This window comes from Coregonus clupeaformis, unplaced genomic scaffold (genome assembly GCF_020615455.1).
Source record: "Coregonus clupeaformis isolate EN_2021a unplaced genomic scaffold, ASM2061545v1 scaf0777, whole genome shotgun sequence".
Taxonomy (NCBI): Eukaryota; Metazoa; Chordata; class Actinopteri; order Salmoniformes; family Salmonidae; genus Coregonus; species Coregonus clupeaformis.
In genome coordinates this window covers 135,383-151,877 of record NW_025534232.1, presented here as the reverse complement: position 1 = coordinate 151,877, position 16,495 = coordinate 135,383, and the positions used below count along the sequence as shown (strand labels likewise).

General features: G+C 38.7%; 1 protein-coding gene across 1 annotated transcript in view; it reads left to right on the top strand.

The window, feature by feature from the left end:
• The window catches only part of LOC123485641 (zinc finger protein 180-like), a 35,222-nt gene extending 27,013 nt beyond the window's left edge, over positions 1-8,209 (top strand). Inside the window, exons 3-4 of the mRNA XM_045216703.1 lie at positions 6,033-6,768; positions 6,851-8,209. Coding sequence (XP_045072638.1) covers positions 6,033-6,768; positions 6,851-7,262 — 1,148 coding nt within the window. The 3' untranslated portion in view covers positions 7,263-8,209. The remainder of the gene's footprint in view (positions 1-6,032; positions 6,769-6,850) is intronic.
• The last annotated feature ends 8,286 nt before the right edge of the window (positions 8,210-16,495 follow it).

Here is a 16,495-nt window from a genome sequence, read left to right as displayed (position 1 = left end):
TTATTAGCATGGAGGAGTTCAGATATACTACATCCATAACTAGAGGTTATTAGCATGGAGGAGTTCAGATATACTACATCCATAACTAGAGGTTATTAGCATGTTAGCATGGAGGAGTTCAGATATACTACATCCATAACTAGAGGTTATTAGCATGGAGGAGTTCAGATATACTACATCCATAACTAGAGGTTATTAGCATGGAGGAGTTCAGATATACTACATCCATAACTAGAGGTTATTAGCATGGAGGAGTTCAGATATACTACATCCATAACTAGAGGTTATTAGCATGGAGGAGTTCAGATATACTACATCCATAACTAGAGGTTATTAGCATGGAGGAGTTCAGATATACTACATCCATAACTAGAGGTTATTAGCATGGAGGAGTTCAGATATACTACATCCATAACTAGAGGTTATTAGCATGGAGGAGTTCAGATATACTACATCCATAACTAGAGGTTATTAGCATGGAGGAGTTCAGATATACTACATCCATAACTAGAGGTTATTAGCATGGAGGAGTTCAGATATACTACATCCATAACTAGAGGTTATTAGCATGGAGGAGTTCAGACATACTACATCCATAACTAGAGGTTATTAGCATGGAGGAGTTCAGATATACTACATCCATAACTAGAGGTTATTAGCATGGAGGAGTTCAGATATACTACATCCATAACTAGAGGTTATTAGCATGGAGGAGTTCAGATATACTACATCCATAACTAGAGGTTATTAGCATGTTAGCATGGAGGAGTTCAGATATACTACATCCATAACTAGAGGTTATTAGCATGGAGGAGTTCAGATATACTACATCCATAACTAGAGGTTATTAGCATGGAGGAGTTCAGATATACTACATCCATAACTAGAGGTTATTAGCATGGAGGAGTTCAGATATACTACATCCATAACTAGAGGTTATTAGCATGGAGGAGTTCAGATATACTACATCCATAACTAGAGGTTATTAGCATGGAGGAGTTCAGATATACTACATCCATAACTAGAGGTTATTAGCATGGAGGAGTTCAGATATACTACATCCATAACTAGAGGTTATTAGCATGGAGGAGTTCAGATATACTACATCCATAACTAGAGGTTATTAGCATGGAGGAGTTCAGATATACTACATCCATAACTAGAGGTTATTAGCATGGAGGAGTTCAGATATACTACATCCATAACTAGAAGTTATTAGCATGGAGGAGTTCAGATATACTACATCCATAACTAGAGGTTATTAGCATGGAGGAGTTCAGATATACTACATCCATAACTAGAGGTTATTAGCATGGAGGAGTTCAGATATACTACATCCATAACTAGAGGTTATTAGCATGGAGGAGTTCAGATATACTACATCCATAACTAGAGGTTATTAGCATGGAGGAGTTCAGATATACTACATCCATAACTAGAGGTTATTAGCATGGAGGAGTTCAGATATACTACATCCATAACTAGAGGTTATTAGCATGGAGGAGTTCAGATATACTACATCCATAACTAGAGGTTATTAGCATGGAGGAGTTCAGACATACTACATCCATAACTAGAGGTTATTAGCATGGAGGAGTTCAGATATACTACATCCATAACTAGAGGTTATTAGCATGGAGGAGTTCAGACATACTACATCCATAACTAGAGGTTATTAGCATGGAGGAGTTCAGACATACTACATCCATAACTAGAGGTTATTAGCATGGAGGAGTTCAGACATACTACATCCATAACTAGAGGTTATTAGCATGGAGGAGTTCAGACATACTACATCCATAACTAGAGGTTATTAGCATGGAGGAGTTCAGACATACTACATCCATAACTAGAGGTTATTAGCATGGAGGAGTTCAGACATACTACATCCATAACTAGAGGTTATTAGCATGAAGGAGTTCAGATATACTACATCCATAACTAGAGGTTATTAGCATGGAGGAGTTCAGATATACTACATCCATAACTAGAGGTTATTAGCATGGAGGAGTTCAGATATACTACATCCATAACTAAGGTTATTAGCATGGAGGAGTTCAGATATACTACATCCATAACTAGAGGTTATTAGCATGGAGGAGTTCAGATATACTACATCCATAACTAGAGGTTATTAGCATGGAGGAGTTCAGATATACTACATCCATAACTAGAGGTTATTAGCATGGAGGAGTTCAGATATACTACATCCATAACTAGAGGTTATTAGCATGGAGGAGTTCAGATATACTACATCCATAACTAGAAGTTATTAGCATGGAGGAGTTCAGATATACTACATCCATAACTAGAAGTTATTAGCATGGAGGAGTTCAGATATAGTACATCCATAACTAGAGGTTATTAGCATGGAGGAGTTCAGATATACTACATCCATAACTAGAGGTTATTAGCATGGAGGAGTTCAGATATACTACATCCATAACTAGAGGTTATTAGCATGGAGGAGTTCAGACATACTACATCCATAACTAGAGGTTATTAGCATGGAGGAGTTCAGACATACTACATCCATAACTAGAGGTTATTAGCATGGAGGAGTTCAGACATACTACATCCATAACTAGAGGTTATTAGCATGGAGGAGTTCAGACATACTACATCCATAACTAGAGGTTATTAGCATGGAGGAGTTCAGACATACTACATCCATAACTAGAGGTTATTAGCATGGAGGAGTTCAGACATACTACATCCATAACTAGAGGTTATTAGCATGGAGGAGTTCAGACATACTACATCCATAACTAGAGGTTATTAGCATGGAGGAGTTCAGACATACTACATCCATAACTAGAGGTTATTAGCATGGAGGAGTTCAGACATACTACATCCATAACTAGAGGTTATTAGCATGGAGGAGTTCAGATATACTACATCCATAACTAGCGGTTATTAGCATGGAGGAGTTCAGATATACTACATCCATAACTAGAGGTTATTAGCATGGAGGAGTTCAGATATACTACATCCATAACTAGAGGTTATTAGCATGGAGGAGTTCAGATATACTACATCCATAACTAGCGGTTATTAGCATGGAGGAGTTCAGATATACTACATCCATAACTAGAGGTTATTAGCATGGAGGAGTTCAGACATACTACATCCATAACTAGAGGTTATTAGCATGGAGGAGTTCAGACATACTACATCCATAACTAGAGGTTATTAGCATGGAGGAGTTCAGACATACTACATCCATAACTAGAGGTTATTAGCATGGAGGAGTTCAGACATACTACATCCATAACTAGAGGTTATTAGCATGGAGGAGTTCAGACATACTACATCCATAACTAGAGGTTATTAGCATGGAGGAGTTCAGACATACTACATCCATAACTAGAGGTTATTAGCATGGAGGAGTTCAGACATACTACATCCATAACTAGAGGTTATTAGCATGGAGGAGTTCAGACATAGTACATCCATAACTAGAGGTTATTAGCATGGAGGAGTTCAGATATACTACATCCATAACTAGAGGTTATTAGCATGGAGGAGTTCAGATATACTACATCCATAACTAGAGGTTATTAGCATGGAGGAGTTCAGATATACTACATCCATAACTAGAGGTTATTAGCATGGAGGAGTTCAGATATACTACATCCATAACTAGCGGTTATTAGCATGGAGGAGTTCAGATATACTACATCCATAACTAGCGGTTATTAGCATGGAGGAGTTCAGATATACTACATCCATAACTAGCGGTTATTAGCATGGAGGAGTTCAGATATACTACATCCATAACTAGCGGTTATTAGCATGGAGGAGTTCAGATATACTACATCCATAACTAGAGGTTATTAGCATGGAGGAGTTCAGATATACTACATCCATAACTAGAGGTTATTAGCATGGAGGAGTTCAGATATACTACATCCATAACTAGAGGTTATTAGCATGGAGGAGTTCAGATATACTACATCCATAACTAGAGGTTATTAGCATGGAGGAGTTCAGATATACTACATCCATAACTAGAGGTTATTAGCATGGAGGAGTTCAGATATACTACATCCATAACTAGAAGTTATTAGCATGGAGGAGTTCAGATATACTACATCCATAACTAGAAGTTATTAGCATGGAGGAGTTCAGATATACTACATCCATAACTAGAGGTTATTAGCATGGAGGAGTTCAGATATACTACATCCATAACTAGAGGTTATTAGCATGGAGGAGTTCAGATATACTACATCCATAACTAGCGGTTATTAGCATGGAGGAGTTCAGATATACTACATCCATAACTAGCGGTTATTAGCATGGAGGAGTTCAGATATACTACATCCATAACTAGAGGTTATTAGCATGGAGGAGTTCAGATATACTACATCCATAACTAGAGGTTATTAGCATGGAGGAGTTCAGATATACTACATCCATAACTAGAGGTTATTAGCATGGAGGAGTTCAGATATACTACATCCATAACTAGCGGTTATTAGCATGGAGGAGTTCAGATATACTACATCCATAACTAGAGGTTATTAGCATGGAGGAGTTCAGATATACTACATCCATAACTAGAGGTTATTAGCATGGAGGAGTTCAGATATACTACATCCATAACTAGAGGTTATTAGCATGGAGGAGTTCAGATATACTACATCCATAACTAGAGGTTATTAGCATGGAGGAGTTCAGATATACTACATCCATAACTAGAGGTTATTAGCATGGAGGAGTTCAGATATACTACATCCATAACTAGCGGTTATTAGCATGGAGGAGTTCAGATATACTACATCCATAACTAGAGGTTATTAGCATGGAGGAGTTCAGATATACTACATCCATAACTAGCGGTTATTAGCATGGAGGAGTTCAGATATACTACATCCATAACTAGAGGTTATTAGCATGGAGGAGTTCAGATATACTACATCCATAACTAGAGGTTATTAGCATGGAGGAGTTCAGATATACTACATCCATAACTAGCGGTTATTAGCATGGAGGAGTTCAGATATACTACATCCATAACTAGAGGTTATTAGCATGGAGGAGTTCAGATATACTACATCCATAACTAGAGGTTATTAGCATGGAGGAGTTCAGATATACTACATCCATAACTAGAGGTTATTAGCATGGAGGAGTTCAGATATACTACATCCATAACTAAAGGTTATTAGCATGGAGGAGGTCAGATATACTACATCCATAACTATAAGTTATTAACATGGAGGAGTTCAGATATACTACATCCATAACTAGAGGTTATTAGCATGGAGGAGTTCAGATATACTACATCCATAACTAGAGGTTATTAGCATGGAGGAGTTCAGATATACTACATCCATAACTAGAGGTTATTAGCATGGAGGAGTTCAGATATACTACATCCATAACTAGAGGTTATTAGCATGGAGGAGTTCAGATATACTACATCCATAACTAGAGGTTATTAGCATGGAGGAGTTCAGATATACTACATCCATAACTAGAGGTTATTAGCATGGAGGAGTTCAGATATACTACATCCATAACTAGAGGTTATTAGCATGGAGGAGTTCAGACATACTACATCCATAACTAGAGGTTATTAGCATGGAGGAGTTCAGATATACTACATCCATAACTAGAGGTTATTAGCATGGAGGAGTTCTCATATACTACATCCATAACTAGAGGTTATTAGCATGGAGGAGTTTCTGCAGCCAAATTGTGTTGCATAGCAACAAACAGCAAACACAGAAAGGGTCCTATATTGGAGAGTAAAAGTCGTCTGGCACTCTGCTTAGGATTTCAACAACTTTAATAATTTATTTCGAGCCTAGAATCATCGATGTTACTACTAATCTGAAAACAAGACAAAATATGACTATTGTTGCTCACTTGACTGTCTTAAGACAATTGTCAAATAATTAAAGATGTCAGTTATTGTACAATTTCATGGGTATGCTCTGGGTATCACCTTTTACCTAAAATAAACAGTGTATTTCTGCTGTTGTGGTTCTTTAACCATCTGTCTGACTTTGTCGTTCACACAGGAGACAGACGTGGCTATCGTGGATCCTCTGGGGAGCCTCAACAACATGATACTGACGAGGCAGAAAGGTCTCTCTCCAGATCAGAACACCTTAAGAAAAACCACCTGAGACCCACTGGGAAGAAATCTCCCTGCTGCTCTGACTGTGGGAAACGTTGCAGGTCTACATCAGAACTTAAAATACACCAGCGAGTACACACAGGAGAGAAACCTTATAGCTGTGATCAATGTGGGAAGAGTTTTACTCGGTCAAGCTCCCTGATAGTGCACCAGAGAACACACACAGGAGAGAAACCTTACGACTGCTCTGACTGCGTAAAGACTTTTGTTAATTTAATAGATTTAAAATCACACCAGAGAACACACACAGGAGAGAAATCACCATATAGTTGTACTCAATGTGGGAAGAGTTTTACTCGGTCAAGCGCCCTGATAGTGCACCAGAGAACACACACAGGAGAGAAATCTTATAGCTGTACTCGGTCAAGCTACCTTATAGTACATCTGAGAAGACACACAGGAGAGAAACCTTACGACTGCTCTGACTGCGGAAAGACTTTTGTTAGTTTAAGAGATTTAAAATCACACCAGAGAACACACACAGGAGAGAAATCACCATATAGTTGTACTCAATGTGGGAAGAGTTTTACTCGGTCAACCTCCCTGATAGTGCACCAGAGAACACACACAGGAGAGAAACCTTATAGCTGTACTCAATGTGGGAAGAGTTTTACTCAGTCAAGCGCTGATAGTACATCTGAGAACACACACAGGAGTGAAACCTTACGACTGCTCTGACTGTGGAAAGACTTTTGTTAGGTTAAGAAATTTAAAATCACACCAGAGAACACACACAGGAGAGAAATCACCATATAGTTGTACTCAATGTGGGAAGAGTTTTACTCGGTCAAGCTCCCTGATAGTGCACCAGAGAACACACACAGGAGAGAAACCTTATAGCTGTACTCAATGTGGGAAGAGTTTTGTTGCATCTTGCGATCTGACGAAACACCAGAGAACACACACAGGAGAGAAATCTTATAGCTGTACTCAATGTGGGAAGAGTTTTACTCAGTCAAGCGCGCTGATAGTACATCTGAGAACACACACAGGAGAGAAACCTTACGACTGCTCTGACTGTGGAAAGACTTTTGTTAGGTTAAGAGATTTAAAATCACACCAGAGAACACACACAACACAGGAGATAAACTTTATAGCAGGAGATAAATGATATAGCTGTACTCAATGTGGGAAGAGTTTTATGCAGTCAAGTGGCCTTATAGTACATCTGAGAACTCACACAGGAGAGAAGACATATAGCTGTGATCATGTGACAAGAGATACTCTGATAAAATATCTCTGATCAAACATCAGAAAATACATACATGAAGGAGTTGTTTCATGATATCACTGAAATAATGTCACAGTGTAGAATATTTAAACATTGTAGAGGGCGTATTTTAATTAATATCACAATGTAGAACCCTAAACGTTTCCCCCTGTTCAATTTATTTCAGCATGATATGGATATTAGCCTCTGGGAAAAATCCAGGCTCTGAATTGAAAGAGTATACATGTGATTTAACAAAAAGTGAAAGAAAAAAAAAGTTGTGTTACACTTACCTTGTTGGCAACCCACTTGAATCAAAATGCAACACTTCAAAATGTAGCTAGCTGTTTTCTACAAATTGTCCTTCAACCAGTGATGTACACATTATTCCCAGATTCCATGTGGTGTTTGAGCTATTCGTTTTAACAGGACGTGCAACCTCATCTCCCCCACTCTTGCGCAATTGATTTCAACATGATATCGATGAAATAAGTGTTGCGTTCCTTTGTTTAGCGACCCATAAATGTAAATGCATCCCTCCAAAATGTAGCTGACTGTCTTCTGCAGGTTGTCCTCTAACCAGTGAGGTAAAAGTTATCTCCCATTTCCATGTGTTTTTTTAGTTGTGTTAGTTTCAACAGCAGGTACAACCTGATCTCCCCCATAATCGATATCAGTGACTTATTGTTGGTGCTTGTGCAGTTTATAAGGTGCTTGTTTTAATATGATTATTGTGGCACATTTGTGTAGATAGTACAGTTTAGGTTTCGGTTTTCAATATATCACAAACTGTTTTTGCATATTGGTTATTGATTTGGACATGTTAAAACTGTGTTTTGACATTGAGGTTTCCCACGTAGCAAAATGTCATTGAAAAGACATTGAAAAGAAGACTATGCCTGATGTCCAATATAAACTCAGCAAAAAAAGAAACGTCCCTTTTTCAGGACCCTGTCTTTCAAAGATAATTTGTAGAAATCCAAAATAACTTCACAGATCTTCATTGTAAAGGGTTTAAACACTGTTTCCCATGCTTGTTCAATGAACCATAAATAATTAATGAACATGCACCTGTGGAACGGTCGTTAAGACTTACAGATGGTAGGCAATTAAGGTCACAGTTATGAAAACTTAGGACACAAAAGAGGCCTTTCTATTGACTCTGGAAAACACCAAAAGAAATATGCCCAGGGTCCCTGCTCATCTGCGTGAACGTGCCTTATGCATGCTGCAAGGAGGCATCCTCCCTCATGTGGTACCCTTCCTGCAGGCTCATCCTGACATGACAATGCCACCAGCCATACTGCTCATTCTGTGCGTGATTTCCTGCAAGACAGGAATGTCAGTGTTCTGTCATGGCCAGTGAAGAACCCGGATCTCAATCCCATTGAGCACGTCTGGGACCTGTTGGATCGGAGGGCTAGGGCAATTCCCCCCAGAAATGTCCGGGAACTTGTATGTGCCTTGGTGGAAGAGTGGGGTAACATCTCACAGCAAGAACTGGCAAATCTGGTGCAGTCCATGAGGAGGAGATGCACTGCAGTACTTAATGCAGCTGGTGGCCACACCAGATACTGACTGTTACTTTTGATTTTGATAATGTGTCCCCCCAGGGACACATTATTTGTGTGTGGAACTTGTTCAGTTTATGTCTCAGTTGTTGAATCTTGTTATGTTCATACAAATATTTACACATGTTAAGTTTGCTGAAAATAAACGCAGTTGACAGTGAGAGGACTTTTTTTTGTTGCTGAGTTTACATTCGGTTTTAGTTGAAAATATGTATTTTCAGGTCGTTTTTTTCAACGACTTGACAACAACTTAATTTCAACGTACTTGCAGCCTATAAACATGGACGCAGTATAATAAATTGGTCTATAATCAGTTTTATTAACAATCTTACATCACTCCAGTATTTCTTTACAACATTCAAGTGCTACTTGTCTTTATTCCACTACTGAAGAAGCATGACTCAAATAACCTACTCATATTTCAAACATCCAGCCTGACAAAATATATATGTTTTATTATTCAATGCCTCACCATTAAGTGAATTATTGCCAATACATATTAACAAAGGGGTGATCATTTGGTTTTGATATTTCATATTTACAATTCATGCAACATTTAGTAATCATAATTTATGCAACGAACTGACCATTTTGGGGTACAATTATATTGACATTGTTGCACTGCTTGTAGAATATCAGGGTTCATTCTCAGATGTGCCAACCCAAATGTACTAGAGTATGACATTGGGGACTCGGCTCCGATCCAACACCATGCCTATCGAGTGAACCCTGAAAAGAGAGAGAAGCTCCGCAGTGAGGTGGAAAGTTACTACGGATATTGCAGGAGTTTCCTCTTGAAATCAGACATGTCCGTGGTAAGGACAACTTGGTTGCTGATTGTCTCAAGGGTGGGCAGTCAAAAGGATTTGTGTTTTGCATTTAGCCAGTGCGTTGTCATGGATCACAATTTATTTTGACTGCACGTTTTTCTGTATTGGAGATGAGTTTTGTTTGGGCTCGTTCCAAGGGGACGAGAGTTCTAGAAGCTAGTGAGTTTTAGGAAGACAAGAGTTCTAGAAGCTAGTGAGTTTTAGGAAGACCAGAGTTCTAGAAGCTAGTGAGTTTTAGGAAGACCAGAGTTCTAGAAGCTAGTGAGTTTTAGGACAACCAGAGTTCTAGAAGCTAGTGAGTTTTAGGAAGACCAGAGTTCTAGAAGCTAGTGAGTTTTAGGAAGACGAGAGTTCTAGAAACTAGTGAGTTTTAGGAAGACCAGAGTTCTAGAAGCTAGTGAGTTTTAGCAAGTCTAATTTTTAGGAAGACCAGAGTTCTAGAAGCTAGTGAGTTTTAGCAAGACGAGAGTTCTAGAAGCTAGTGAGTTTTAGGAAGACCAGAGTTCTAGAAGCTAGTGAGTTTTAGGAAGACCAGAGTTCTAGAAGCTAGTGAGTTTTAGGAAGACCAGAGTTCTAGAAGCTAGTGAGTTTTAGGAAGACCAGAGTTCTAGAAGCTAGTGAGTTTTAGGAAGACCAGAGTTCTAGAAGCTAGTGAGTTTTAGGAAGACCAGAGTTCTAGAAGCTAGTGAGTTTTAGGAAGACCAGAGTTATAGAAACTAGTGAGTTTTAGGTCAGTAACTTATAACCACGGAACCACCCCAGACCTTTCATGCATGACTTAAAGCACCTGAGTATTAGATTTACTGCCAGGGTCTAGTATGTCACTGCCAGGTCTGATTTTCTCTTTGGTTTTGAGCCCACGGCAAGAAGGCACCAGAGCCTATTGTGGTAACAGGTTCACACTAGATAACACAACCACACAGTGCATGAAAAACATGAGGTGTGGCTAACGTTTGCAAGCTTGAGCTAGCTACCGAGCTAGCATACAAACTCGGTAGCACAGAGTAGATCCTCCATATGATGTTGAGAAATAGTGCATTGTGGGTAGTTTAGAAGATATCTGGAAATAAGTTAATAAATATGTAATAACGCAAAAACATAACTGTTTGAACTTAATAGGTAACCAGATCGTGACTACAACTAAGTTCCTAAGTCTTTAACCACACTGTGTTGTTACATTGGTGAGTAAAAACTCATGCTTCCTACCCTTTAACATTTTGTCTGAAAATAAAATCTACATTTTACTCAACTTCGTTACCCACTCCAGTCAGCAGATGGCGATGTGGGACTTTAAGGCTATGCTGCTAGTGTGACGTATAATCTAGTGGACGGGACGCTTCTTTCAACAGCAGCAACAGTTAGTCAGACACCTCGGTAGCTTGCTAGACAAAATAGCCCAACCAATAAAGCTCTTTAGACGCTTTCGTGTATATTAGCCACTGTGTTTTAAACCCACTTCTGTCGTCTAGTTAGTTATCCCATTTAATTTCATATTTACGGTGTTGTTGTTATTGGTCAGCTAGCTGGCTGGTTAAGTTAGCACTAGCCTAGCTAGCTAACATCCCCGACCATGAGCTCACTAAGCTACTCTCCTCCTGCTAAAGAAGAGGAGGTCTGCTGGACGGAGAAAGAAGCTCTAGTGAAAGAGGAGGAGGAAGAGGAGGATGGTACAATACAAAAACAAGTAGAGGGTGAAGCTGTTACCGTGAAAGAAGAAGAGAAAGACGTTACAGTGAAAGAAGAGGAAGACGCGTTCAGAGTGAAAGAGGAGGAGGATGTTACAGTGAAAGAAGAGGAAGACGCGTTCAGAGTGAAAGAGGAGGAGGATGTTACAGTGAAAGAAGAGGGGGAAGCAGTCTTTGGAGTGAAAGAGGAGGATGAGGAGATGACTGTCACATCGAAAAAGGATGAGGAAGAAGAGGAGGAAACTGGATATCTGGTTCCGGTTTCCCAAAGGCATCTTAAGGCATCCAATGATTCTAATGATGAACTTAGCAGTAAGATGGTTTTGAGAAACCGGGCCCTGATTAACACTAGTAAGTACTGTCTTAAAAACAGAGGCACAAACTCTGCAGTTGTTGAACTGATGTGTGGCGTTAAAGGTGAAATCTGCAGTTGCTACATCCATATTTCGACTTTTAAATTATTGATATATATCCATTGATTCTTGAAGAATATAACACATGCCTCATGAGCATAGTTCAACTGTCGTACCCCATCAGATCCCAAAAGAAGCTTTTTTTACTCCAATGTTTAGAAACAGTGTAAATGTAAATCAACACTGTATAGCCTCAACATGGTTAAAACTATAATATTGATGTCATTGATGGTCAGACCTTGCATCCATAGGTCTGTCTATGATTTTGAGAGTAGTTACATTTCTCCAGTCCGATCCTCATCTTATTACCAAAACAGTGGCGGAATGACAGCTTTGTTATTGTTTGAACTGCAGATTGGTTTATTGATGTGTGGATTTTTTAAAGGGACAACCTAGGATTTAAACAGCAACAAAATGGCTGCACAGAGACTTGGTTTGGTAAACAGCTGAGGGATGGGGGCTGGAGAAATTTAACCACTCTCAAATTCATAGAGAAAGCTATTGAAGCAACCTTAACCCAAAACCTAGCGACCTCATCAACAAGTTCAGACATCTTGGTATAACAGTTAGAAGGTGTTGGCTTGACAGTCTCTGGACCCAGGTTTGAGTCCAGCTCAGGGCTAATTCAAAATTCTCACACAGGGTAATGAGTGGAGAACAGGAGGGCTTCATAAAGAAAAACTAACAGGTCTGTGAGAGCCGGAATTCTTACTGGTTGGTAGGTGATCAAATACTTATGTCATGCAATAAAATGCAAATGAATTACTTTAAAATCATACAATGTGATTTTCTGGATTTTTGTTTTAGATTCTGTCTCTCACCGTTGAAGTGTACCTATGATAAAAAGTACAGACCTCTACATGCTTTGTAAGTAGGAAAACCTGCAAAATCGGCAGTGTATCAAATACTTGTTCTCCCCACTGTATATATATATATACACACAGAGGGATATTGAACCCCTTTTTAGGCACCAAACTACTAGGCATATAACTACTATATAAACTACTATATACTTCCATTCAAGTTAAAGTGTACTGTTAGATAGCTAGCTAATGTTAGCTGGCTGGCTCGCTAGCTAACGTTAGCTGGCTGGCTCGCTAGCTAATGTTAGCTGTCTGGCTCGCTAGCTAACGTTAGCTGTCTGGCTCGCTAGCTAACGTTACATGTATGACCTGTGTAGTACAGGTCAGGGACAAAGTTGTGGAGAAGTACAGATCAGGGTTGGGTTATAACTGTAGCTCAGTTGGTAGAGCATGGCGCTTGCAACGCCAGGGATGTGGGTTCGATTCCCACGGGGGGCCAGTATGAAAAATGTATGCACTCAGTAACTGTAAGTCGCTCTGGATAAGAGCGTCTGCTAAATGACTAAAATGTAAATGTAATATTATTCGTATCTCAGAGCCATTTGCATTACTAGTTATAGCCTAATGTTAGCTAGCTAGCTAACATTGAACCTAGTTGGTAAGCTTTTAGCTACCTGCAGATTCATGCAGGGTAGTAACGTAATGAGTTGGGATTATGGTTAATTGTTTAGCTAGCTAGCTACATGTCTAAACAAAAAGACTCCACTATGCAAGTAACCATTTCACTGTACCGTTTACACCTTCTGTATCCTGTGCATGTGACAAATAAACGTTTTGATTTTATTTGATATAGTGTGTGTTTACCAGCGACGGTAATGTGAAGAACAACGTTACCTGCACCAAAGTAAAATTAGGATATAACGTTAGGTTAGGTTAGGATATAACGTTAGGGTTAGGTTAGGTTAGGATATAACGTTAGGGTTAGGTTAGGATATAACGTTAGGGTTGGGTTAGGATATAACGTTAGGGTTAGGTTAGGATATAACGTTAGGTTAGGTTAGGATATAATGTTAGGGTTAGGATATAACGTTAGGGTTAGGTTAGGTTAGGTTAGGATATAACGTTAGGTTAGGTTAGGATATAACATTAGGGTTAGGTTAGGATATAACGTTAGGGTTAGGTTAGGATATAATGTTAGGTTAGGATATAACGGCTAGGTTAGGATATAACGTTAGGTTAGGTTAGGATATAACGTTAGGTTAGGTTAGGATATAACGTAAGGGTTAGGTTCGGTTAGGATATAACGTTTAGGTTAGGTTAGGATATAACGTTAGGGTTAGGTTAGGATATAACATTAGGGTTAGGTTAGGATATAACGTTAGGTTAGGTTAGAATATAACGTTAGGTTAGGTTAGGATATAACGTTAGGTTAGGTTAGGATATAACGTTAGGTTAGGATATAACGTTAGGTTAAGTTAGGATATAACGTTAGGGTTAGGTTAGGATATAAAGTTAGGTTAGGTTAGGATATAACGTTAGGTTAGGTTAGGATATAACGTTAGGTTAGGTTAGGATATAACGTTAGGGTTAGGTTAGGATATAACGTTAGGTTAGGATATAACGTTAGGGTTAGGTTAGGATATAACGTTAGGTTAGGATATAACGTTAGGTTAGGTTAGGATATAACGTTAGGTTAGGTTAGGATATAACGTTAGGTTAGGTTAGGATATAACGTTAGGGTTAGGTTAGGATATAACGTTAGGGTTAGGATATAACGTTAGGGTTAGGTTAGGATATAACGTTAGGTTAGGTTAGAATATAACGTTAGGGTTAGGTTAGGATATAACGTTAGGTTAGGTTAGGATATAACGTTAGGGTTAGGTTAGGATATAACGTTAGGGTTAGGTTAGGATATAATGTTAGGTTAGGATATAACGTTAGGTTAGGTTAGGATATAACGTTAGGGTTAGGTTAGGATATAACGTTAGGTTAGGATATAACGTTAGGGTTAGGTTAGGATATAACGTTAGGGTTAGGTTAGGATATAACGTTAGGTTAGGTTAGGATATAACGTTAGGGTTAGGTTAGGATATAACGTTAGGTTAGGTTAGAATATAACGTTAGGTTTAGGTTAGGATATAACGTTAGGTTAGGTTAGGATATAACGTTAGGGTTAGGTTAGGATATAACGTTAGGTTAGGTTAGGATATAACGTTAGGGTTAGGTTAGGATATAACGAATGTAGAATGCCCTGCTTTTATTTAGTCACATTCCAACCGTAAGCTATTTTCTGTAATTAGCTCACCATTAACTTGTAAATAATGATCTTGTTGTGAGTTTATTTTCATGTAATAATTAATACAAATTAGCTAAAGTAAAGACGACGTCAGCTATATGATATGGTTATTATTTGAACTGGCTAGCCAGCTAACTTAACGTTAGCTAGCTAGCTAACAAGCTAGAAACTAACCAAAACATTGTTTAGAAAGTTGCTTTTAATTGCCTAGTTTGCTAGATTGACATATACTAAATTCATTTTTAAACAGATGGGTTTATTGGTGTTAAAATACACTAGTTACAGTGAGGGGAAAAAAGTGTTTGATCCCCTGCTGATTTTGTACGTTTGCCCACTGACAAAGAAATGATCAGTCTATAATTTTAATGGTAGGTTTATTTGAACAGTGAGAGACAGAATAACAACATAAAAATTCAGAAAAACGCATGTCAAAAATGTTATGAATTGATTTGCATTTTAATGAGGGAAATAGGTACTGTTATAGCTTGCCATTGTTTACAGAAGTCTTCTAAGTCCCTATAGCAACAAGTCATTGTTTACAGAAGTCTTCTAAGTCCCTATAGCAACAAGCCATTGTTTACAGATGTCTTCTAAGTCCCTATAGCAACAAGCCATTGTTTACAGAAGTCTTCTAAGTCCCTATAGCAACAAGCCATTGTTTACAGATGTCTTCTAAGTCCCTATAGCAACAAGCCATTGTTTACAGAAGTCGTCTAAGTCCCTATAGCAACAAGCCATTGTTTACAGATGTCTCGTTGTGGGATGAAGCAACATTAAGAAAGCTAGCATATGCTGGCCAGTTGCGTTCTGCTGTTAATGTTGATTGGGACACATGCTAAGTTGGCTGGCTAGCTAGACACTATGAAATGATAGCTAAATAGCTAGCTAGCTATTGGATTATAGATTTTGAGGTCGTATTTTTGCATATTCAACTAGCTTGTTATGTAATTATGAAGCTAAATGTTTACTAAATCTAGCTAGTTATCTTGTCTGCTTTGCAATTGTTGGGCTGGAAGCAGGTTAAGCGTGTACAGGGCATTTTAGTACCACTAATAACAAGCTATAGGACATTTAATTAATTACTTTTTTACCTATTTTTCTGGAATTTTCCCTTTCAGCATAAACCTGCTCTCAAGCAACACTTCAGGTATTTTGTCTTTGTACTTTGAGCTTATTGCTTGAGGTTGGGAGTTAGGGTCACGTCCTTCCTCCCAGAGAGGTGAAAGCATCCCTCGGACTGGACACAACCCGGCAAACAAATATTTTTGAGAAGATCAGGACTTTTGCAATGAAGAAGACCACGGACATTACATTTCCAAAGTAATGTTTCAAAGCAACATTTCTCCAAAGGGCAGGACAGAAATATGCTCTCAGGCTAGATTTAATTTGTTCGCGGCAGGTGGCTTAGTGGTTAAGAGCGTTGTGTCAGTAACCGAAAGGTTGCTGGTTCTAATCCCCGAGCCGACTAGGTGAAAAATGTGTCGATGTGCCCTTGAGCAAGGCACTTAACCCTAATTGCTTCTGTAAGTCGCTCTG